Here is a 25476-nt window from a genome sequence, read left to right as displayed (position 1 = left end):
AAGTTATATTTAGTATACATGGTTTTAGTACATAACAAACATTTTATTATGATATTTGTTTTAATTCAGGTACAGTGCTAGAAACTTATCATAAGCGCAATCTTGAATTTAGATGCGATGCATCATACTTTTGGAATTAGGTGCGGTTTGGCTTAATGATTCTTAATAATTAAATTTCAAAGAATCCGGCTATATAAGGCAAATAATTTATGCACGTATGCTTTAACGTCAAGATAACATGAGACAACGTACCCTACCGCGAGGACTCCTCGAAGGCCATGTATATATACAATAAAGCTATCTCTTTTAAGGCTAAATCGCTACAATGCTTCCTTACTGTGTTAAATACTTAGAATTAGATTTTCATTGCCCCACAAAACGCCTTGAAACCAACTAAATCGTAATCAAAGCGGTTTTGCACTGCGTGATGATGACCTTTTCTCACTGATGAGTTCTTTTACGAAAACAAGCATCTCTCTGAAGTTGTGTTGAATGGCTAACTTTGTCCCGTCTAGTAATAATAATCTGATACGAATTCACTAGTGAATATTAATTATCCAATGATTGGAACAAGCCAGCAAATCATATTGCCTTTCATTTGCTTCTAGTCCTTGAACTCCACAGATAATAATTTAAGATTTAGATAGCCATTGTGGCTCCACTTAATGGCTGGTTAAATGGCTATTCAACTCCAATTAATTCTAATTACCAAAAATGTTTACTTTGCTAAGCCCAAGGCAAACTGTACCGATATGTTGATGAACATGAAGTTACAATTAGCCGTTGGCACATTTGAGAAATGGTGATGAATAAATCTATTTCATTACTTCATTATACGCTGCTACTGCTGATAGCAGCGAAAAGTTTAATGGCATATATTTTTTCCGAACGACTCCGTAAGCCTAAGTCATTTTTGGGGTTATATATACTTTAGGAGTCTTTGTGATAGTCTAAGCGATTCGTCAAAGAATTGCGCAAGCATTCAATACAATACCGCCAATACCAATACAATTATAGGCCATGGTACGGTTTTTAATTGAGTCATTGTTTTGAGTTATAGAACTTCTTCGAGGTTCTCGTCAATTTGAGCAAAAATTCACATGAATTTGTAGTATAAGTATGTCAATAGATGGTTAAAAGTATAGGGCTGTCAGTGAAAAAAGCTCAAGTCTGTATGATTACACACAGAAACAACAAGAAGAAAGATTTGCCAAACTCAACCTAAAACACAGTTCAACCCTAACTAATAGTAATTAGTTCTAACACGATAAAGTAAAACAAATCAATCATATATATTGACGTCCGACTGTCTCAATCTTAACTAAAACAAACTTCAGCCTTTCTTCACGAAATTGTTTCACATATGCAGATCAATACACCACATCGCCATTAATGACAACACAAAATTTATCCATTTTAACAAAATGTTGGTCATATTTATTTGGCCATTATTTTAAATTTTATAATAGACTTTAACATTAATACAACATTGATAATATGTAGCCTGTCGTACAGCACGGATGATGAGGGACGGCGCGTTTTGGCGTTGTGGTGAGCGAGAGCTAACTCGGGTTTACTGAGGTAAATATAATAGTATACACAAATTGACGATACTGACAGTAAACTCTCCCTTACGACGCAGTTGCCGTGTTTATGGCGAAGCGTGGTAGCACTCAAATCGAAATAGTCGCCTATGTCGTAGGTTTTATATGATTCGCGCAACCTTGATTCGAGCCAAACCTTAATTCAACACAGGCAACAAGGCGTCGTTGTGGAAGGAATTACTCGTTCTTTGAATGCGAATCTTTATTCGTGCAGTTGTAGCCATAAGGCTCATGATATAGAGGCAATGGTAAGTCCATTTTCATGAAAAAACCAACCCGAGCTCGCTCTTTACTCGTACTTTTCTGTTCTTTCTGTCTTTTATGTGTGTCTGTGTATATTCACACCAAACGCTGACCTCGCCCGAGCTGAATGTTTTTAAGAGTCTGTTCCTGATGTCTTTTCCTAGCGCCTGGCAACGTTATTATCATTCATGCGTCGCGTGTTTTTTGTTTGTTTGTTACATTAACAAAGATATAGCAGATCGAATGCACGCAGTTGAAAGCCGCTGTCGCTTCTAATTGTCGCTCTACAACATTTCCCCTTCTCTCTCTCTCCCTCTTTCATATATATATATATATATTATTAATGTTCGAAGTTCTCTCCTCTCCGCTGTGAACTCGTCATCATATATATATATATATATATATATATATATATATATATATATATTTTACGATGACGAGTTGACGGCGGAGAGCAGAGAACTTCGACCAAAAGCGGAAACACGACAACAGTAATCAGCAATTGTGAATTGTGACTTCTACGGCGTTCGTTTTAAACCTTTTGTGTCGAACTTGAATAATGCATGTTTTTTTGCTGGCTGTATCGTATGGTGCAACTCGTATGATACACAAGTACGTGGAATGTACTTAACGATTACACTGCTTTTACTTTTTCCCCGATATTCACTAATTAACGTGGTCGAACAACGGTCTAAATAGAAAAAATTCTAAAAATAGAAAAAAAAGACAAGAATCATTATTAACGTTTTTATTAATTAATGGTCGTGGCCTTCCCTCGTTTATTGTATGCACTCGTTGCAAGTATCGCTTTCGGAACGTTGCTTGCTAATGTACGTTCGCCGGACGTTATTCGAATGCCGCAAAGTCTTTTTAAGGGTGGATGCGACTCTGTTGAGCAGACGAATCCAATCAGTTTGAAATGACGTGAAATGTGAACGCGATGGCCTGCGAAACGAGGCTACTAACCTGTAATTTGAACAGCGGAAGGAACCGATAGAAAAGTTCTTTCCACTTACGGAGGAATTACATTCGGTGGGGCTATGAAGTGTAGATGAAAATTACTTTTTGCTTTCTTTGCATCATGCCCGCTAGTACAGCCAGCAAAGTGATAAGAATCGAAATAAATTTCAGCTTCCTCATTGATAATGCAATAGTAGACAACGCGTAAACTATATGTTCTCGAGTAATGAAGATGACGTGGTCTGCGTGCCCGATGAGAAAGGGTATGGTGTACTAGCCATATGAGGTAACTTGTTCGTTTTGCGCATGGTATATTAGCTTGGTTACATCTCTCGCGTTGTCTTCTCAGCAGTCGAGTGGCTGTACTGTGACATTGCAAACTTGACCTGAAAAACTTGACTATTCGTTTATGCATTCGGCTTCCGGAATGTTCTCGTAGGGCGGAATATCTTCAATGGGTTTTGCGACCGCCAATGAAATAACTTCAGAACCAGCACTTGTCGTTACGATGCCTGACGAGGTTTCTTGCTGCTCGCGTCCTAAAGCTGCTCCAGCTAAAACAGTCGAATCAGCATCGCCACCGTCGTTGTTGGCAAATCGTGGCTGTACCGAAGCAGAGCTTGAGCTGTGGGAATTTGCACCCTTTCTCAAGGATGCTTCCATCTCCAAATAGAGTGCGGTCACGTCCTTGGTATCAAAATGATTTTCACCAAGAGCTTGGCGGGCGATGTGCACAGCTGTCCTCAACAGCATTAGCAGTCGAGACACCTCTTCCACGTCACGGGACTGTTTCGTCGTGACGATCATTAAACGACAGAGCCGGACCAACTTGTGGGCATACTGCGGGTGGTTTTCTGAGTACACCTTTTTAAGCACCGGCAGCAAGCTCAAATAGTAATCACGAGCAAGAGCGTAGTCCGCAGTAGCCACGGATGCATCGGCAGCGGTGAGCTGTGCGGTAAATTTGGCTACATCATTATCTTCGAGATTGGCTAACTCCCCAGCAAACAGTTCTTTCAAAGCACAGAGGGCTCTCTTCGGATTCTCTTCACTGGACATGTCCAGCGTGAGGTCGCGAAGCTCAAACACGCGGTCCGTGAGTTTCGAATCGGCTTCGGTCATCACTTCAGGAATCGCACCGGAGCACATCTCGCATTCACACATAAAGTAGTAGCATTTGTTGAGCTCGGCGCGACGTCGTTCCCTCGTTGTATGCAACGTTATATAGGACAACGATAGGTCTGCTACTGAGCTCGCCTCGAATTCTCGTAGGGGCATCAGCTGGAGTATGCGACCTCTAAAGCTTCCGCTTACGTTGGGATTGCACGAGTGATCAATCATGGACGCGGCCAGATACAACCCGCACCCCAGAGGCCCATCGTCGTCAGCGACGTGCATCGTATTAATGCACATGATCCCAAAGAGGTTCAGGATGTCGATATCGGCGACCCGCTCAAGCTGTGGCCCGCTTAGAAACTGCTTTAGCAAACTCAACAACCAGATGAACCCCTTCGCTCGGTCACGGTCCATTTTTATACGCTCGCGATGATCCATACAGTCCTTGAGGCGTCGCCGATTGCCGAGCAACGTCTCGCATGTTGGATCCTCAAGTTCACGTTTCCATCGGAGCACGAGTCGCGCCATGAGTCTGGCCGGTTCGAGGGGCCGGCGTGGAGCCACCCGTTTCAGGTTTGCACATTCTGCCTTATGGTCCGCCCAGTCGGCGACCTGCAATACAATCAGACCACGACCAAAGAAAGCAACAACCGCAAAAACCCTCAACAAATAACCCAAAAAAACACTAATAATAAATAAAAACCCGGCACATAGAAACATGGAATCTCAAAACCTCGATGATGAGCAAATGGGGGTTGGCAGAAAAAACAAAGAAAAAACTGTGATAAGTAACATTTACCGACAACAGTTTTGAAAATCTATTCCTCTTGTAGGAACGCAGACCTTTAACATGCGGCTTCACTCTTTAATCGCGCCTTATTTTGTTATCATTATACTATCATTTCGCCTTTGTCACCCGTCGTCAACTATAATCGTTTCACTATTTTCAATAAACTTACGAGTACGTATAATGTTATAATTAGAGGGCGGCAAAATAGTGATGTGGACGAAAAAAACCAACGTTTATAATATTATTATCATTATTATTATTATTATTATTATGGCTACAAACAGCAACCTTTCGCGTGCGTGCATCATTATTTTCACCAGTATCATCTTATATCATCGCCACCAGAGATATTCATATTTCTATAGTTTCTCATTAGCATCAACAGCATCGTTTGCGTCATTCATCAACATTACTATCCTTATCCTAATTCTTATCGTTAATGATTATTACCAAGTATTACCATGATTTCGATGTACATCACGACTTCTTTTTTTATCATAGCTATCAGTGTTCGTTAGATTTAGCTTGTTTTCTCCCTCTCTTCTTCGTCTTGCGTCTCTAACCGCTTAGGCGGTTCAGCACTCACACAAAAAACGATCAACATTATTGACTTTATCGTCTGCTTTTTTCTAGTCTAGGTATGTCCCGCTTGCAGGTTTCCGTGATGTGCTCAGTGTCCCGCTTTTCACTCTCGCATCGCTTCGATTTTTGTTTCTGAATTTTCTCATTTGTGGTCTTTGTCGTTAACTTCGTCTTTATGTTATTATCGATTTTTAAGCTTTACTACACAGCCGTTGATGTTGGTGTTGCTGCTTGTATTACTGTTACGCTCACTGTATCCGTAACAGTGGAGCTAACAATGCAGACATTTGACGTCATATATATGTATGCTTTCTTTTGTATATAATTCTTATTGTTATAAGCAATACTATCGTGTAGTAGTTGTCGTCACAGTGTTATTATTGTTGTCACTTATTATCTTTAATCCTATTATTATTGGTTTTTTAATCAATTCATTTTCATATTTCGTCATCATCATTACTTGAACGTTATATTCTATATACATGTTATTATGTAATAGTCTCTCATTATCCAGTTGAGAGATTGAGGAAGAATAGGCATTGCGTCCTTGTTTTTCATCGTACTTTTCCCTTTCCACATATTTCGCCATTCATTGATAATCATTATTAATATTATTATCGTTCTATTCACACTGAAACAAAACGCGCTTAGCGAGTTGATTCTGAACAGTTTCTATTTGTGTGTCTCTTTCGGTTCAGTGACTCATTAGTGAGCTAACGCTGCGGGTCCAATTGACTCTCTTACAGTATTGCAACAACGGTTCTTTTGCGCTGATACAAGCTTTAATTCGTAGTCAACAGTAGATCGATCTGTGCTTTATGTGCTTGTATTCGCGTGTATTAGTGAACACCACTATATTACCAACAATTAATGATGGTAATAATAATAATAATAAATTATTCTAGTTGTTTAATAACTGTATGACGTCTATATCAATGCGTTTCTTGATTAACACCCCAACGATCACCGTACGTGAATAACGATAATGACTATATCCGTATAGATATTCGTATTATAGTTATGTCATCGGTTTTCATCATTACTCAAATCTATAGCGTGACGTGTGCTCGTTACCATCGTAATATCAGCATTCCGAGTATTGTTATTATTTATAATTCTTATTGTTGTGTTATTACCATTGGAGTTTTTTCCCCCCCCCCCCCCATCAGGAGTATACACAGTGTGTATGGTTATTCCTACTACAGTCACCCTCTTTATTCTCATAATAACGCTATCATTGTTATAGGTGAGCTGTCTTTTTAAATGTTAATTGGTGAGCGATTTTCATTCATTGATATTATTGAATCGGCACGTATTCGCGGAGCACAGATATACACGCCTATAGGGTACCACCATTGTGTAATAATAATTATAGTAATTGTTGTCCCTATACATTGTATGTAACAATATAATTATCCTTATAGCAACTAAATTATTCATGAATAGTATCTCATTAGATTTTCGTATTATCATCACAATCATAATTCTCATCATATCGTTCTTAATAATTTGTGCAATCTTGTATTGTATCATTTTAATGATATCATCATCATCCTCGTTATTGTTGTTATTGGTTGTTGTTAATGATTTATTATTATTGTTATTGACTCATCGTATCAGTGGGGTTGGGGCAAGGAAAACTACCATCCTTTTTTTGCCCTGTGCAATCGGTCTAATAATTAATTAACCATTAATGATCATGATGGTCGATTAATAAGTCATATAATATTTAACGTGATCTTGAAATTCGACACGATTTGTTCTCGCGTCAACAATCACGCGTTCATCACATGTGTGTGTATCCTTTCGAAAAAAATGGTAGAATCATCAGCGACATTATCTTGTTATTTTTCACATATATATGATTATTACTTTTAGCATGCGACAATACATTAATGGATTTTAAAATAATGAGATGAAATATGATGTCGTGCGAGACAAGCTAACACAATGACTCTCATAACCGTGAATGATCAACTAGTTGAGTATTGTCATCCAAAAAAACGAGTGTTACATAAGCGTGACCTAAATCTTTCAAATAAAGCCATCTCAGTATTTCTACATTTGCCACGAGGTAGGACAGCTTTGCCCTCAGTTTTAACCTGGCTCAAATCATCATGAAACTGCTACTAATGAATACACGAAATTGTCACTATGTTCCTTTTTCCCGGCTCATTTGCTTAATAATTTCTACAAATAATACTCAACCTGCATTAGAAAATCAATTGGTCAATCCATAGTTGATCGGCCATGGCTATTGCCGTCGTCGCTGAATGTCTATCACTGACTTACAGATGCACAGCGTAATTCTATCTATATTTGGACCAGTGTCCTTCAGCATTACAGTCTGCTTAACCCACCGGCACTCTGCTATGTTTATTTAGTGGCGAGACTCTACGATTGTCTGTCTCTGGGCTTCTTATCACGTTCCTTTAGTCAACTATTATTTTACCTATTTTTTGTATTATAAGAACAAAACATAAGGATTTCTACATTTCCATCCTATGGTTAAAGATCTTTCACCTTTCTACCGCCAACAACCTCTGCTACCTTCGGCAAACCCTGTAGACTGATGAAGTCATTTCAGTCACAGCTGAGACCGATTTATTTTTTCTTACCTGGAGCTGTCGCTTGCTTCAAATGTGCACTTACTAATCACTGGCCAATATCCATTAGGCCACCCAGCACTTGCCAGCATCAGAGTACAGATCAGGGATTTCCCGAAGCATCAATCATTAATAAGCTCTGTTTTCCTCACACGCGCCGGCATTTCATAACATTCGTTACAATCTACTGTACCACACCCAGTACTGAATATATATATATATTTGTGGAGTTCACTCCGTATTAGCATACATAGGGCCAATAGTATACTTGGAAGATTATCCGTACATCGATCAATACTGATAATAGTCTTAATCTTAGGAGACCTTGTCTACTCTAGTCACTTCACAAATAAAGCGTTACAGTGTATTAGAAAAGTATCCGCTTAGTTTTCCGCTACCCCAGATCTGTGATTTCCTTGAAACCTTTAAGCATCTTCGAGTCCCAGTCGTAGTCTTATGAGCTTACCACCTACATTATTCGGTTATCTGCTATGAAATCGTCTGTGTCTGCATTCCTTGTTATCTGTATCCTGTCTTGGATCATATAGATATCGAGACAGATTTCTACTACTGTGACTTTTGATTTTTCATTTGCTTGTATATAATATGTATTATACTAATCATGGTTGTTCTGAAGTTGTCTACTAACATCGATGGTCGTCTTCGATCCTTGTTTTTTGTGTTTCAAGCAGAAGACTTGAATAGTTCGTTTCTTAACTCACATTATAACTCACATTATATTATTGTATAAGAGTCACATTTATCAGCTACCATTGAACCAACAATACAGATTCAAATGTAAGAAATCGTCTGAAGGGATTGATGAGGAAATCATCTTTGTCATCAGGGCTTACGTTGATACAAATGGGCTCACATGATGAAAATTTGCTGACAGTGGAATATTAGTGCGTGTATAGTGTGCCGTATTCAAGTACATCTATCGCTTCTTAGCAATAGAGCATAGCAAGTAATAATTCAAAAGTTGGAAAATTGGCCAATTTTATGACTTTGTTTACAGTGACCGGGTAAAAAGTAAAAGTATTTTCGATGTTTTACATTTTGTCAGGTCATCTAACTAGCGAGATAGTCATGTTTCAGGGGTCCACAGTTCGTCTTTTAAAAGGTACATAGTCTGGGAACGCACAATACATTACGATACTAGTTAACATTGCGGCGTGAACCGAGTCGTTCATTTGGACTATTTTCTGCTCATTTTTAATAATACTTCTACTTTCATTATCATGTTCCCTTCTGATTGGCAATCGCTGCCTTGCTTGTGATCGCACTGGCTATATGGGTAGTGGGCCATGCAATCGCATATCTACCACCGCTCCGAGGGGTATCGCCCTCTCGTGAAGATTGTTCAAAGTCAACACGTTGCATCTGTTTGCACGGGTGACATTATATGACGTGTCAGAAAGATTCCGTTTATCAACATTATTATGCTTCTAGACCACGCGTATCATCGAACATGTACCTGGTACTATGCGCGAGAACTCCGTGACCGGCTGATGGAATCGTGTGTGTGGCTTTCTAGATTTGTCATTGACTTCATGCTTTTTGTTCAGAACACGTTTGTTTTTTCGATAATGTTTGGCGCCGACTGGGTTTTGCTAATGGAAGAAAATTGTTTTATTCGAGACTTCCTCTGTCAATACTTGTTTCAGCATATACAAAGTGTAACAATATATTCCGTACGTCGTAGCCCTTGGCAACGAGTACCGCCCTGATTTAATTATTTCACTATATATATATATATATATATATATTTGGACAAACTAAGTTAATATTTTAACTTACAACTTGTCCAAAATAATTAGCAAGACTGTAGGAGCCCTTCATTGGGTGTCTCGTTCTTTATCGTCATTCTCATCGCCATGCGATTTTTGTGGTGATTTTTCAATTTTTTAATAGATGCGTTTAAAAAAGAAATAATTTTTTTTATGTCACTTCCTACTTCATGCTTATGCAAGGTTATCATGTTCTTCAATGTGTCAATAGTCACACATCATTCGTTAAGAGTATAGCTAGAGTTCATATAAACGACTGCCTACCTCTTTTACTATTAAAATATACAAATGATCATAATTATAACGAGCACAGGATTAATGGCGGCTTTTCCTGTTTGTGGTTAGTCCGTTCGTCCGTACGGTAGTCGCTTCAGGCAGCTATTTCATGAGGCAATAATTCATTGTAGTTGTCATAGTTGTATTTTCCATTAGCAAGACGTTAACAACAGTAATTATTTGTATTAATTTTAATCATATTGGATGGAAATGTGTAGTCTTCATAAGGACTCGTCCCACGAAAGGACATCAGATGCTACATACGTATGTTACAAGAACCTTTTCTTTGGGTTATATACATATAAAACTTTGTTTTCTTTCTTTTTGTTTTCTATTTCTGCTGCGACTCGGTAGAATCCCAAATGCTGACCGTTTACATCTAAAGGGACAACGTTCTGATAGGCGGTCTCAGAGCTGTCGCATTTAAGAAGAGTGGCATGAATTTCCGGACTTGCAGGGGGCGGTAGAAAACGATGAACTATTGAGAGAACGAAGAACGACTGTATACCTCTCTAATGCGTGCGGTAGTTTTTTGTTTCTGTGTTCATATAATTATAGTAAACTATTAGTACTATTATTATGAAATGATTACATGGTCTGCTAGTGTTTGCCTATACGCTTCTATAAATACGCCCAAACAGAATTACATACACCCAGTTTCAATTTGTATTATCGCCATTGGTTGAGGGAACAGTCAAATATAGGTTTCGCGTATTGAGTTTCCATGTCGTTTTCATTCTCTTGGAAATAGCACACAGTCAATAAACAGCCTATTTATTAATACTACAATTAAAATCGACAGTGGTAGAGGTTAAAAGGTCGGGAATAGGGTACGTTTAGAAGTAGTACGTAGCAATTATTAATAGCAGTGCTAGTAATGGTACTTGTTAACTATTCGTCGTATTTATTAAGCATGGTCATGATTTTGTAGCAGTAACATGAATAAAATTGCAATAATAGTAATAAACATAATAATAATACACATCGTGGCACTAATTATTTGGTTACCACTCCATGTTCGGTTCTAAAAAAAAATTCGGTGCACGCTTAAACCTCATGTTTCGATGATCAACATTCTTAGTATGTTCATTATATATATATATATATATATATATAATTATTAAAACAATATTATTTCATAATGGCTTTTGTTTTGCGTTGCTGATGTAGCTGTTTAACACTATTGTGTTCAATGGTTGTCTAGCGAATGCGGCTGGGTATTCTTCGATTGTTGTAGTAGTATAATACATGAGACGTCGTCGACATGATCGCCATCTTTTCAGGATATTTGATTTGTTACTCTGTGTATTATTATTATTCCTACTGGTACTAGTATCTACCCATTGTAGAGGCTTCTGACTCGTACTACATACGGTCTAGATAAAGCAGCTTATATCAAGTAGTCATAGTATATAACACGTAACAATGTTGACTATACTAATATGATGACTAATATCAAACTAGTAGTCAATAGATGCTTCGCAATCGGCTTAGCAATCCCACCATTTGCAGCCGTGCTAGCAACACCACTCGCTGATGCTGACTCATCGAAGAAACGTATTAGGTACTAGCCAATGTGAACTGTTGCTACATTACAAACCTTCGTTTTGGAAACCACAGAACAGATTACATGTCTTCAGCATGTATACGGTCGATTGGAAAACGAAAACGTGAAAATACATTACTTGAAAATATGATCTCAGGGGAAATCGTAATTTTCCATTAAAAACCCTTTTTAAATAGATTTTTTTTTATAAAAACTGGGTTAGGGATAATTGCCTGCCGTAAACTTTACAAATTAGAGTGAGAATATGACTGAATTATCTCCCGGGTATAATGCAGGATTTACTTCTGGGCTGCAAGAACATGGCTATCGCACTCTACAATTTATTTGGTTTTCGATCTTTCGATGAGTTGTTGCCACCGATCCCACGTGTTTCACGGTTCACGACCACTATCTGTGGAGTCACTAGCCAATTTAGTGCAATTTCTCTCTCTCTCCCTCTCTCTCTCTCTCTATATATATATATATATATTTGTTCAGGTGTCCACTATTACAACATGGCTGGTGCTCTCGTTGCGGCACGTAGCAAAGAGGATGTTTGTCGTTGTTATCTGGGGTGGGCGTTACTTTGGTGGATGATAAGAGGTGGTGGTCGGGGCTTTTTGTGTGTTTTGGGTGGCAACAAGGGCGTCGTCTGTTCTGGCCGTAGTTGGGACCCAGCAGAACTAGCGCTGCCAACAACGGCTGTTAACGCGTTGGCACCCGTCCCTGTAGTTGAGGCTGATGCACCACCTGCGATTACTGTTACCCCGGGAGCGACGAATGTCCCCACTGCTGCTGTCGGTATTGTAACCGCCGGTTCTAGCCCTGCTAGGACGGGGGGTGATCCGGCCGGTTGGCCCGGGTTAGCAGCAGGACTACTGTGTTGTGAATGTGGCCCAGATGATACGGGCATCGCTGGCGTGTGGGGCGTAGCAGGTGGGACTCCGGACCCTGGTGCCTGCTGTTTTCGCGGCGGTAGAGGAGGAGGCGACTCGTGGCCTACGCCCCGAGGCGGAAGCGCCGGCGAAGTCGAGTCGTCCCTTCGAGCTCGTGGAGGCAACGGCGGTGGCATCGGATTTACTATAGCAACTATACCAGCACCACTGGCCGTGGCTCCGGTCGACAGAGTTCCTCCAGGAACAACTCCAACAGCCCCGGCGGGAAGCGATGTTCCCACCGCGTCCGGAAATGCGAATCGCTGCGAAGCGTGGCTTACACTGCCAGAAACAGTTCCAGCTCCACTTCCAGCTCCAGCGATACTGTTACCGGGGGCATTTGGCGACGATGGTGACGGAGGAAAAAAGACGCCGCTAAGCGAGGCCGGATGCGAGTGCTGTCGTTTGTGAACAGGCGGAGGGGCGACCGATTGTGATCCTTGTTGTTGTTGCTGTAAAGACAGCGACAGCGACAACTGGTGAATGATCTGGGGGGCATGTGGAACAGAGGAGATTGGTCCGTGCGGCATCGAGGACTGTTGCTGCTGCTGCGTTTGCTGCTGCTGCTGTTGTTGACTAAGGTTACAACCGCCATGAGTTGAGGCTGGATAATGGTGCGACTGCTGGGGGTGACCCGGAAGCCCGGAGAGATGATGGTGATGTTGATGATGATGAGGGAGTGGGTGAGGTGGAGGGGGTGGATGGTGGTGGTGGTGGTGCGAGAGTGGGTGGTGCGGCGGTGGGGGGTCGAGCATCGGAACTAGAACGGGCACATGTATTGTATCGCCAGCCGATGACGGTGGTGATGTTGGTGTTAGTGGCGGTAGTAGTGAGACGTCCTCTGGTGACTGTGGCGGATTTGGCGATGTAGCAGACGACGTCGAGGTTGACGAGAATGCCTGAACGCCGGCACAACCACCGGTAGAAGTGCTTAGAGGCATGTGGTTATGGTTAGTTGCAGACGCATTATTTGATACTGAACCGAGACCTGTTGCACACGAGGTAGCGCTAGTGGCAGTGGCAGATGCCGCCGTTGCTGCTGTTGCACTTGGGACAATACTATTACTACTGCTGCTTGAGAGGGTCATAGCAGACGACTGGAGTACGGCTGGTACTGCGGGCCGAGTCGTCTGCCGTTGGGTGGCAACCTTGATGCCAGGAGATTTGAGCGATAATTCTGGCCACCGTCTGGGCGCTTTGAGTGGATAGCGCGCGCCACGTGGCTCAATCTGCAATGAGCACTGATACAGGTAGTCGTTGAGCTCTTTCTCCGACTGGTAAGCCTGCTGTGGGCTTAACTGTTCGAGAAAGACACGGATGTTCTTCTCGACGGTCAGATTGTATGGCTGATTTTGGTACTGCTGGATCTCACCAGTGATTTCGGCGACTTTCCGTCGTTTCGAGAAGTTGATGAGTTCAGCGCCGTCTGCGACAACGATCATGTCTGGATTTCCCTCTTCGATATGTAAAATATTCGTCAGGTACATTCCCAGGAACGGCACACAGGGCGGATTGATCGAGCGTAGACGTTCCTGGTACTTCCTCCAGTGATCGGATTGAAGATCAAGAACGTCGTCGAGTGCTTTGCGCAAAGTGCTACGGACCGCTGCCTGCGTGTGCTCTAAGCGGTGAACAGGCGCTGACTGGAGCGCCGACGACACGGCGAACACGCCCGTGAAATTGTTCAATTCCTGCAGCACAACCATCATCTCAATACAGCGCGAGACGACAGCGACTCGTTCTTCAAGGTTTTGGCATTCGACGATTAGTCTCTCAAGATAAAACGAGAAATCAGACGAATGATGAATGATTTTTAATAGATTCGGCGAAGTGCGCTGTTTGTCTTTTTTTGTCCAGGCCGCGTTCACTAGCTCAGACGGCTGAACGGCGCGATACAATTCAAACTCTAGGAGGGTTAGTTGGCGGGCGACCTCCACCGGATGCAGTGTAAGTAGATCAAAACGGTCGGTCTCGCCAGGACGAGCCAAATACCATTCGAGCGGCGGGGGTTCGTGCGAGAACGTCAGTTCCTTCGCTGTGCCTTGTTGCTCCTGTTTGCGTTGTACGGCTTTCGAAATGGAATCGATCCATTTGCGCATGTTTTTGCCAGACCGCGCGTCAGCTCGCATCCGTTCAAGAAAGTCACGCAACTCCTCTAGCAGACGGCGATCACGTTCAAAATCGTAGTAGTGATGCTCTATCCAATGCCGTATCACGTTGAGAACGCGCACCTGTACCGGTTGCTGGTACTCCTTGCGGAAGCGCTTGGCCATCTGCTGTGGCTCAATAGAACAGGATTCGGCTTCATCGGCATGGTCGGGATGGTCTGGGATGTTGTAACGTTCGACAAGTAACTCGAGCAGTTCACGTGGTTGGCAGAAACTTCGAAACGTCGTTAAAAATGTGCGCACAAACGATGGGTCGGCGTACATATGAAAAGTTAGACGTTCGACTAGCTTGTACAGGGTAGCGCCTTTGATTAGCGGCACGCCTCCTGTCGATTTTTCTTCGAAGACGATATTCGCTGGAAGATCCGGTTCGGAGAACTTGTAGTTATCTGGCAAACGCAACGGGTGTTGCTTCTCCTCAGCGCTGAGAATCGAATCGAGACTTCGCTCGAGGTAGGATCGAGTGTTGACGGCTACTAAACTTGCTAACCAATTCAGCTTGTCCTCCGCAGATTTGCAGACTAGCACAATCGTACTTTGGCCGCTTCCTGCGCTCCCAGATCCACCGTCTGGCCGGCCAATCAGTTCAAGCGCGTGTCGCACATCGTCGGTGTCCGCGCGATCTGCGACCTCCATTTTGCGTATAAAAAACTTCTCCTTTAGCTTATAGCTCTCCCGATCTGGCTGCCCTCGGCTACGCGACTGTGCACTGGCCGGCTTGCAAAGCAACAGCAGACCGTCAAATAGGAATGCGTAGCGCTCCGTTGGCCGACGATTGCTGCCGGCTGCTAATTTGTGCAGGGGGCCTTCCAGCACGAACTCCTGGCACGTCTGGGCGATCTCTCGCTGCTGAAGCTCCGACCAGCCATCGACGCAACGCGATAGTTCGTTCAACTTATGCGCCGCTGAATGGCGGAGGGCACTGCGGCGGCGAAGGAACAACCCACCCTGCTCAATGGACGCGGCCGACGATCGTTTCAATGGTGAATTGGCCACGGCCGCTGTCAGCTGAGCCTTGAGATGTCCAATAAGTCCGTCCGTTTGTTCCAGACTTTCGCGATCTTCCTCGTTCACAGCCAGCACGGTCATAGCGCGGATGGCATCAAAATACGTTAGGCAGTGGAACACGGGCGCCCAGAGTAATCGGGGCATTACGTAGCGCGCGGCCAACCAGAGTCCGTGGCTGGAACGTTGCAGGGCTGCATGAACATAAGGCCGCTCAAGGAGCTCCTGTAGGGCTAGTGCCGATTGTGGTGAAGCCACGTGCTCGGCGTAGTCTTCAAATACGTCAAACTCGTAGCTCTCGGCCATATCGTAGAAACAGCTACCAAGTGCTGGAACCTGATCTTCGTCCGTCATCTCGACCACATCCTCGAAGCTAGACAGCAGAGCCGCCGAAAATTCAAGAATTTCATCGATATTGCCAAAAATCGCCCGTAGCTCAGCGGGTTCGTCTTCCACCAAATCTGCGTTGTTTTGTCCTTGCGCTTGGCTTTGTCCATAGCCTCCTCGACCGCTACTAACGCCTTGATGATCTCCCCCAGAAATACTCGGTTGACACAGCTGGCGAAGCGTGTGCCGGAACACCTTAGTGATAAGCTGCAACGTCTTAATGTGTTCTCTTTCCTCGGTAAGTAGTTCGGTCACGTGGCTCGCATACGTGTTCTTTTCGGGAAGTTCGGTGAGTTCTGGCGGCCGTTCATCTGCCCACTCTTCACCGGTGAAGCAGAACAATTCGTCGAGAACGGGATCAGCGCACATTGCTACCCGGCAATCCTGCAGCGTCACTTCACTATGACGGATGTTTTTCACGTAGTTACCGGTTAGCTTTAGGATGTCTCTAGCAATATACTCGAGTACCGCACACACAAACAGACTCACGGTCATCTCGACCTTATGGCCAACGAGCTCGCGGACGTGGGTATGTAGCCGCTCAACTGGCAAGGTCAACCCATGACCCGTCGCAGCGGATCCGCCCGGTGTTCCAGCTCCCGGCAACCGCGGCCGCCGAAGCGTGCTTCCAGTCGTACTCAGCGCTGACGCCCGCCATCGTTCCAACGCCTGCAGGGCATCCTTTGTTGCGACGTGATCAAGTGGCTTGGGAAACGTACGCGCCACTCGATCTTCGACTTCTTGCGTAGAGTGTGGTTTCCCCGCGCACAGCGTTGCCAGTAACCGCAGTATGAGGGCTTCGACGTAGTCAAGCGCTTCCGCGCTCGCTGTTAATGTTGGGTGAACCTGACAGTGCAACTTCTGCAGGGCGGGCACAAGAAGGCCACGCCACCGCGAAGCTGCTGCAAGCGACCCCTGTGCCTCGTTGAGGACTCCGCTTCCGTCATTTTCTTTGTGGTCTTTAATATTGTCGAGTGAGGACTCGGCCGATGGCGAGAACATTCTCGCCATGGTCGACTACCAGCGGCGGCAGCAGCAACTTGCGCCGCGAAATAGACCACCGAAGCAGTAGCACGTCAAGCATTAAGGCGTAAACTGCCAACGTTTTAACGTGCACGGCCACTGGTGACGTCCAACAAATGACCACCCGCGACCTTCCGTAGCCTGCAACCACCCAAATGTATCTAGTTGACTTTGTGAAATAGCCACGTTTGTGTCTGGATAATGGCCGATAAAGTTGTCGCACAGTCAGAACATACTGATGAAGCCGTCAGTCAAGCTTTTCTGACTACCTCTTACGGCCGATTGTCGGTGATTGGGTACGGTCTTTCCAGCGTTAGATAGGAAGCGTGTCCCAAGCAAAAGGCATATGTACGCGACCTTAAGGCATCTCGAATGCTTGACTCCTCCAAACTGGTTGGTTACGTTGCTGGTTACAAATATTTGTTACACCTGTCACGTTACACGATGCCAAGAGGTCATGCAATCAACTACTTACATTGCCCCTGTCGTGAAAACTGCCACTACAACGACAACGTGAAGACTAGTATTATGAGTGCAGGAATTAGTGGCAAAATTGTAGTGAAGGTGTGAAATCAGAAATAAGTGCAGACAGAGGCCGATAGTTTGTGTAACAATAGGAACTGTGAAGTTCTTTAAAGATTTTCGTCTTACGCCAAGACTGTTTGTCTGTACAGAAGTGTTTAAATTGCGTGCGTACACGGTAAGGGTTAACAACACATAGGCAACAAATACTTAACAGTAATTAGATCATCCAATGTGGCCGAGCTACTAGCAGCGGAAGAAGCTATAGAGGTCATTATATAGTCAGTTATAGCTGTAGCTCATAGATGCTATACAATGCAATACAACGGATGCGATACTGTTAGAGTCGTTTAGTCTGACTTAGAGTTCACACACAGTCGCATACACCCACCGATGTATATAGATATATCAATACTTTCTCTTTCTCTCTCTCTCTCTCTCTATATACTTCAAATGTTATATGTACACAGGTGCGTTGTTTTATGCTGATCTCGGGATGTTCGGTCCACTCCAATGAAAAGTTTACGGCAACTGGCATATTATTCAAAGCAAACAATGGAACGAGAAGGCCTATCTCTGTCCGCAATTTATTGGTCTGTTCTCCAGCCCAAGCGGCCGCTGCTTCTTAAGCTGAGGTAAACATACGCCATAATGATAGATGGCTTTTTTAGGTTCAGCTTTTTGTAGTTCCTAAGCAAACGTACAGTAGTCAACTCAGATAAGATGAATCGCGAACATGCAAGTGGCCATTGAAAATGATGCGGCACGCTACGGAGGCATTTATGCGCTGCGCTGCTACCTGATTGTAGTTCGTGTACTGTCATACGTCAAAGTAGAGAAGACACTTTGAGAAGACGTGATAGAATCGACGCTCTGTCAAACGTGTGGTTGTGGCCCGATATCAAGTCTGAACAGTGAGTTCCGACGGTCAAGTTGCAGTCCTGATCATCATTTCAATAGAACAAAAATATGTAGCACAGAAAAAGACGAGGCTGTTGTATTGTCAGCAGCTCAAAAGAAATTTTGGCATTGCTCATTTTGTAGTTATTTCCTGCAAAATGGGTTCTGGAGCAAAACGACGGTATCTCGACAATAAGAAGATAAAATAGGAAGACTAGTTCACACAGAAAATAACATTAAATACTTGGCAGAAAGTTGAGAAAAACCAAATAACGACACAGTCCGTTTACGGGCTAAGCGATGGCCAAGGAGATCCTCTACCGTGGAATACGCCCTCCAACCTTTTGTATGCTCAAAAGGAAGTCGCAATGTCCAGAACGATGGCTTTCAAAAATCCTTCAAAAATTATATGCACGCACGTTTTTTTTTTAGTTGTATTATCAGTAGTGTTATGAGTTCTCCTGATATCTTCGTTCTTTCTCCTTCGTGTTTTGTTAAGATGGTCGTAAATGGCGTTAATCTATCAGCACCTATATGTGCCTGCTAACTTAGATCAGGAAGAAATACGGCAAAACATCGGGCGTAGTCGAGCTTCAAAGAGTCAATTTGTATTGCTCCTTGGCATTGTGTTGCTCTTGTAGTAGCATCAATAATTCCGCGACACAATTTTGGGAGACAATTAAACTACATCATTTATAATCAGCACACTATCACAGCCCGTCTATCTAGTTATCAGTGAATTTTTTTAGAGTTTTACGAGTGTTGCCTCTGGACCTACTGAATCCGTAACGTGTAGAGTTGATTGATGAATCTGTAAACCGTCAAAAGTCACTGAGTCTTGTTGTGTTAACGTGATCTCTCCAGTTTTCACGATACGTATGGAAACTATTGACTTTGCCTTGTCAGCGATCTATATATGTGTCCCTCTTTTTCTACAATGTTCCTTCCTTCATATCAGTTTGCCTCCACGTTTATATTGGCCAGAGAGATTATCCACAGAAAGATCCTCTGTGCGCTTCTAAGCATCTCTTCCTCTCTAGCTTAATAATATCATAGTTTGCTGTAGTCTGGTTCCAACTTTTGTTGTTAATTGATATTCTCCGGACAACCGTATGTCACTGTTATCTCACTCGTCACTCGGAAGTTCCGTCATTAAACTGAAGTGACTTTACCACATTGCAACAGCAGAATGGATGCTATAATGATATTAATAATAACAATAGTAATAATAATAATAATAATAATAATAATAATAATAATAATAATAATAATAATAATAATAATAATAATAATAATAATAATAATAATAATGACAACCTCAACAATAGTATTATCGAGTCTAATACTTCGTTACTCAGCAATCCCGTTGTTCTGACCACACTGTGCTATTGTGCTACCTTATTGTTTGCGTTCTTATCCCCCGCTGACGTTAACATGCTGGTCGTCTGTATGTTCGTGCGAACGCGTTCACGTCACCCTTCTATGTATATACATCGGTTGTATTCTACTATCCTGTTGTTTCTTTGTTTTGATTGTTGGTCTGTTGCACCTCCTTGACAACGGCGCTATAGGGATGCGTGCGTACATGAACGCTGGCTAAACAATATCACTCTTTATGTTTATTGTTATTATTATTATTATTATACCTGGCACTCTCGCGAACAGAAGTGCAGATAGTGACAGCCCGAGCAGCGTTGAAGTGTGACTCCTCCCGGGATACTGAGATCCGAACGTTTCAGACAATAGGCGCACGCCTTCGAGACGGCGCAGTCCGCGACAGCTAGCGCGTATGGATGACCCTCGTAGACCAGTTGGCCCGGTCGGAACACGACGGGCATCGCAGCAACGTCGGCGAAGAGCTCTCGCTTTCAGCAACGGCGATAGAAGTATGACGCTCAGCAACAGCGCTTAATCGATAGCGGCAATCGAGAGCAGAGTAGAATTGGTGCCGACCAGCGAATGACCGTGACTGGTAATAGTACGAGCAGTGGTGATTTGAGTTACGTGGCTACGGTGAGACGAGACGAGGCGACGCGACGTGAGGCTTCCACAATCTGCGTGGAGATCTAGGAGGATAATCGTCAGTCAAATGGCACTGCTGTTGCTGCTACTACCATCAGTAGACAAGGAAGAACGGTTGCCGGCTTTAGAAGTAGTAGGGCCTGCTAGAGACGGGAGCCCGTAGGCCACTGCGGCTGCGCGGCGGGCTGCTTCGCGTCGACGAACCTGGAAAGACGCAATCGTTGCGCGACTGGAGCTTCTGTCGCCGTCGCTACCGCTGCTGCAGGGATTCCGCAAACAACAATAACCACCTAACGCTGCAGTACGACGTACAGCGCAGTTCACGCTCGCCGTCGTTGATGATGACGTGAACGCTATTGATGATATTGATATTGGCGATGGTGTCGGCTTGTGGACTATGACAGCTGATGCAGATATTTCAGCGATTAGGCGATATAGCCACGAATAGGTGATGCTGTACTGAAGCTGTTTTAGTGACACAAAAACAGTAAGAACAGGTTTGAAAAACAGAGTTAACAGAGTAGTACTACTAAGGAAGAAATAAAATGAGAGACGGAAGTGGCGGCTAATAGGAAACAGAACGTTGATTACCTGCGTCACGTGTAAATACCGCCACCTGTACTGCTATATACATACTGTATATAAAAATCGCATGCAACATATATATATCTGACACGCACGTGCACTATTACTTTATATATGGCTACGCATATTAAACGCACAACCACAGGGATATCAAAAAGAAGACAGAGCTAAATCGATCATATGAATATTCCGTTATATAGAGATAGCAGAATATTTATTCACTGCTGCTACTATTATTATTCAGGCTACCGCTAAAGCGCAGAGCTGTAGCATCAGATCGATCCTTTCAGACAATCGCTCCTGTTGTTACTTATTACTGATACCGACGGTTGCTCTCCTATAGTGGCTCTACGGTTAAGGCTAGCATTAGAAAAAGCGACGCAACTTCCTGCCTGAGAAATATAAGCTGATAAATATTGAATGCATGCAAGTGAACGAGATGTGACATTTGGACCCCCCCCCCCCCCCTAAAACCAGACCATGACCAAAACTGGATCCCCAATGAAACTATGCAAACAGGAAGGCGAGAACACGCCCCCTTTCACAACCGTGCAATGGCTTAATCGGCAGCCGTACACAATAAGCAGCACCAGCGAAAAGAACAGAAAGGATGGTTTCACAATGTTTTCAATTGCTAGCAGTAGCGATAAAATGTATTTTTTTTATAAACTTTATTCTGACTGTATAAAGCGACAAAGGCGCTGAGTTCAGTAAGTTATAGAAAAAAAATATTGATCCATATTCTTTCAAAACAGAAAAATGACAACCGCTGCCTGAATGCCATAAAAGCTAGAAAATGTAGCTTTCATTCATTCATTCAAAAAAAAAAGCAAAACATTTGAAATAAATACACAAGAAAAAAAAGCAGTAGAAGCAAACATTTAGGCTCTTGTCAACTTTTGGGATTACATCAGCACAAATAAATTACCCTTACAGAGAAGTATTTTTGGCTAGACGCAGCAGGCAAAAGCGGTAGGAGGTTACATTACTATTGGGGTACGTTCTCTGGCTATGATGAGTTGGCGGCTATAATATGTAACTTGATGAAAAGCAATTACACCGATAGGTGTCAGCTTCCTTCTGGAGCACAAAACATAGCTTTGTACAGTAATATTATTCGCTGATCGAGTTTACTTTCGTTCGAATTGTGTGTACTTGTTGCGCAAAACGAGTTTTACAAACCATAGGACAACTTGATGAAGAATTCCAACACCAAAATTCGCTTTTTCTTCTCCCTATACCCTTCTAAAACCAATTCATATCACGAGGACACCCCAATACCGAACAAAACGCACAATCGCATATTTATCTGAGCACGTATGAAATCTATATACGAATAACACATTTTTGCATTTCCTAGCCAGACTATGAATGACATAATTCTTTCTTTGGTTTCCCAGCGCAGTGCAACGCTCACTCATTCTTGTGTTGTCAATCACTAATAACTCGTTGGCTACAGTGTATCCACAACACCACTACCTCGAACAGCAGAAACGAACATCCTACCGTGCCACCCATGATTAATTTTTTCGCTCGCTTTTTGATGAACACAAGCAGGCTTACAGGCCAAATACAGGCTCGCATAACAACATTGCTTGACATGAACAACAATAACGACGACAACAGCAGTGACCATTTGAACCATATAGGACCGAGACAAACCGTACGTTCCCCGAAAACCCTACCAATCAATTATTCTATTAATTGCAGGCACTCAGCTACCACTCGCCGATGATGGGTTTGAACGTTTCAAGACACCGAACATCAGCAATATGTACAAGCTGCCGGAAACGGATAGGCAGGATCGTACAAAAAAACTATTGTACAGATGCAGTCCTATCTGACAACCTAACGCCATCGGTTCTAAAAGCTAAAATAGTTCAGAAGTTGAGCGGCTATCCACCGGCTGATGAGACTTTACATCGTCAATATTGCTAGTTCTGCTATTGCTTCTACTGTTGCGTCTATAGAAATATATAGTACACGTTGTACAATAACTTTTTTCAAACAATACACATCTACGCATAGGGTAGACCCCTGACTAACATGCGGGGGAGTATATATATATATATACAGTGCCATTACACTGCAATGGGAAATTGGAAGCACTAAGTGGACTGAGTTAACTCTTCATAGTTGAAGTTGCTTTCTTGCTCTTGTTGTTCACGTTATTACCATAAGCAAGAGCAGTTGCAAAAAAAAACAAATGCTGGCCGACTGGGGAATGGAGTACACGCGACTGCCGCAGGCAGCGTAAGTTATAGCGCCCCACCCGGTAGTTGTGCTTACTATTCCCGAAAACTGCCGCCTCAATTAAGGACTGCAGTGGGCTAGAGTCTTCGCGCTGGCGGAGACGGTGGCACCCGATGCTATGACGGCGCCCTACAAATGAATTGCCCTGTTGGTTGATAAATAAACCAGCCGACAATGATAAGTAGTCAGGTAACGGTGACTAGGGTACTCGTTGTTGATGCTACCGAACCACTGATCGGCTCTTTGCATATAATTGATAGATTGATTTATAAGCTACAGCTGATGTTGCTTGAAACTGTGCAGGCTGCAATGTCTGTTTGATTACTACGTTCGATGAACTATCCTTCCTGTATATATGAATTAGTAAAGGCATACGTACATGTTGCACAGATGTAATATTGAGACCTCTATTAATTATTATTTATAATAAGTAATATTGAGTGAAATATATGAGATTCTGCCTGCAAAAAAATGCAGTTCAAGGCTGCAGCTAAAGTCTGCTACTATTTATGACCTGCACACACATAATATTAACTAATAGCCTCTATCACGATCATTATTATCACTTCACAATACGCAATGCTGCTGCCGATGCGCGGACGTATTCTTGCTTCTTTCTGTTGTGGTCATTCTTGCTTTCTTTGTGTGTTGCCGTTGCTGTCACGAGTTGCTGCGTGGGGGGGCTGCTGTTGCTGCCGCCGCTCTCCGGAAAACAATAGCTGAACTACATGACAGCATAACGCAACCAAACACTCAACGCGCCAGACTGTGACACGCCCGCGTCAGTTGACGTCTTTTCTCTATTCCCCTCTCGAGTGTAAACGACGTTTGAGAACGTGACAGACGCAAGGCGCAGCTGGTAGCAGCCACTTTGACAGGCGGTTAATTTCGCTGCTGGGTGGTGATAGCGGCGTCAGCAGCAGCACAGTCCCTGCGTCTGCGCTTAGTCGGCGGTAGTATGCTGTCTTCTTTGTTATTGGTGATTAAAATGGGTTGCGATAACAGCGATAAGGATCATCGAAAAATCACTGACACAGAAACAACGACGCCGATGACAGCATTAACAGAATCAGCTTTAAAAACAACAATTCATTTTTGTTCGTTGTATTGAGTATATCATATATAATTAATAAAGCATAATTATTATTGTACGGGGCGCTAATCAAGATTATTGATGATTCGCTCGATGAGTCGATATTTGTTCGTACCTCCTCACGTCAGTTCCTGCCCGCACATTCAACCACACTGGCTGCTTTTTTCGCTCATTACCACGTAACAGACGAACATACACACAAAATGAACGTACAATAAGAGATCGACGAACGAACAAATTCTTGACGCTTCCAGACGCGCGACTGTCTACGGCGACCACCGCGCGACTGATGGTCGCGCCCGCAGTTGACGCGCTGGTACACTATACGACACCATTGTCAGCATTGATCAGCATATCCATAGAGCAGCTCACTTCAGTAGGTACCAACGAACAAATATACAGAGAGAAATAGGACCACACCACAGCACAGTTCCACTCACACAACAAAGGGGTGGTAATGTTACGTTGCTCATTGCCGCCTGCAGTTCGAGAAGCGAACGGGTCGAAATGGGACGGAACGTATACATTTCCTACGACGATAGTGTTTGAAATTTCCACAAATGGTTGATACTGCTACGGTCAGAGGCCACTACGGACAGCGACAGCTAGATCACTACAACACGTTATGATCACCACCACAAAAACAAGGAAGCAACCATTCGTGCCTACTAGTACATTGTTGTTATGTAGATTATTATTATTATATTAAGATGTCACAGGATGGTGGAGTAAGAGGGGCACGGGGTAATGGAAGCGCGGGGTACATTGCTGTATGATAAATGTAATCTGATGACATTTCTTCGAGACTCCACTCGATATATTCGTACCATATAGTAGCTGGGAGAGATTATGATGACAACGGCAACAACAACCCTGCTCAACTTATAGTAGTACTGTGATAGTATTAAATCTCGTGGTAGCCAGCAGTCACTGGCTTTCTCTCTCTCACTACATCTATGTATATATCTACCTATCTGTATATCGCTCTTTTCTTTCACCTTCTGACTTCTCTTTTTGTCTCTGTGGCTGTTTATATCTTCTGTAGGCAGCAGACACACACACATACACAC

At 43.2% G+C, this 25476-nt stretch overlaps 2 protein-coding genes across 2 annotated transcripts; both read right to left on the bottom strand.

Moving 5' to 3' along the window:
* Window positions 1–1406: 1406 nt before the first annotated feature.
* Window positions 1407–10932, bottom strand: LOC111243421 (histone-lysine N-methyltransferase SMYD3-like). The gene has a single exon (XM_022788958.2). It carries the CDS (start codon window positions 4641–4643, stop codon window positions 3207–3209), a length of 1437 nt encoding a protein of 478 aa, XP_022644693.1. The 5' UTR covers window positions 4644–10932; the 3' UTR covers window positions 1407–3206.
* On the bottom strand, window positions 4946–20240 carry LOC111243420 (son of sevenless homolog 1-like). The gene is made up of 2 exons (XM_022788956.2): window positions 20100–20240; window positions 4946–19264 (listed from the first exon to the last, which is right to left on the bottom strand). The coding sequence occupies exon 2, from the start codon at window positions 17017–17019 to the stop codon at window positions 12079–12081; it is 4941 nt and encodes a 1646-aa protein (XP_022644691.1). The 5' UTR covers window positions 17020–19264; window positions 20100–20240; the 3' UTR covers window positions 4946–12078.
* Between the last annotated feature and the right edge of the window lie 5236 nt (window positions 20241–25476).

The sequence above is a fragment of the Varroa destructor genome, unplaced genomic scaffold (genome assembly GCF_002443255.2).
Source record: "Varroa destructor unplaced genomic scaffold, Vdes_3.0 BEIS01000001.1, whole genome shotgun sequence".
NCBI lineage: Eukaryota > Metazoa > Arthropoda > Arachnida > Mesostigmata > Varroidae > Varroa > Varroa destructor.
The sequence above is the reverse complement of the archived record's forward strand: the minus strand, read 5'-3'. Positions and strand labels throughout refer to the sequence as shown.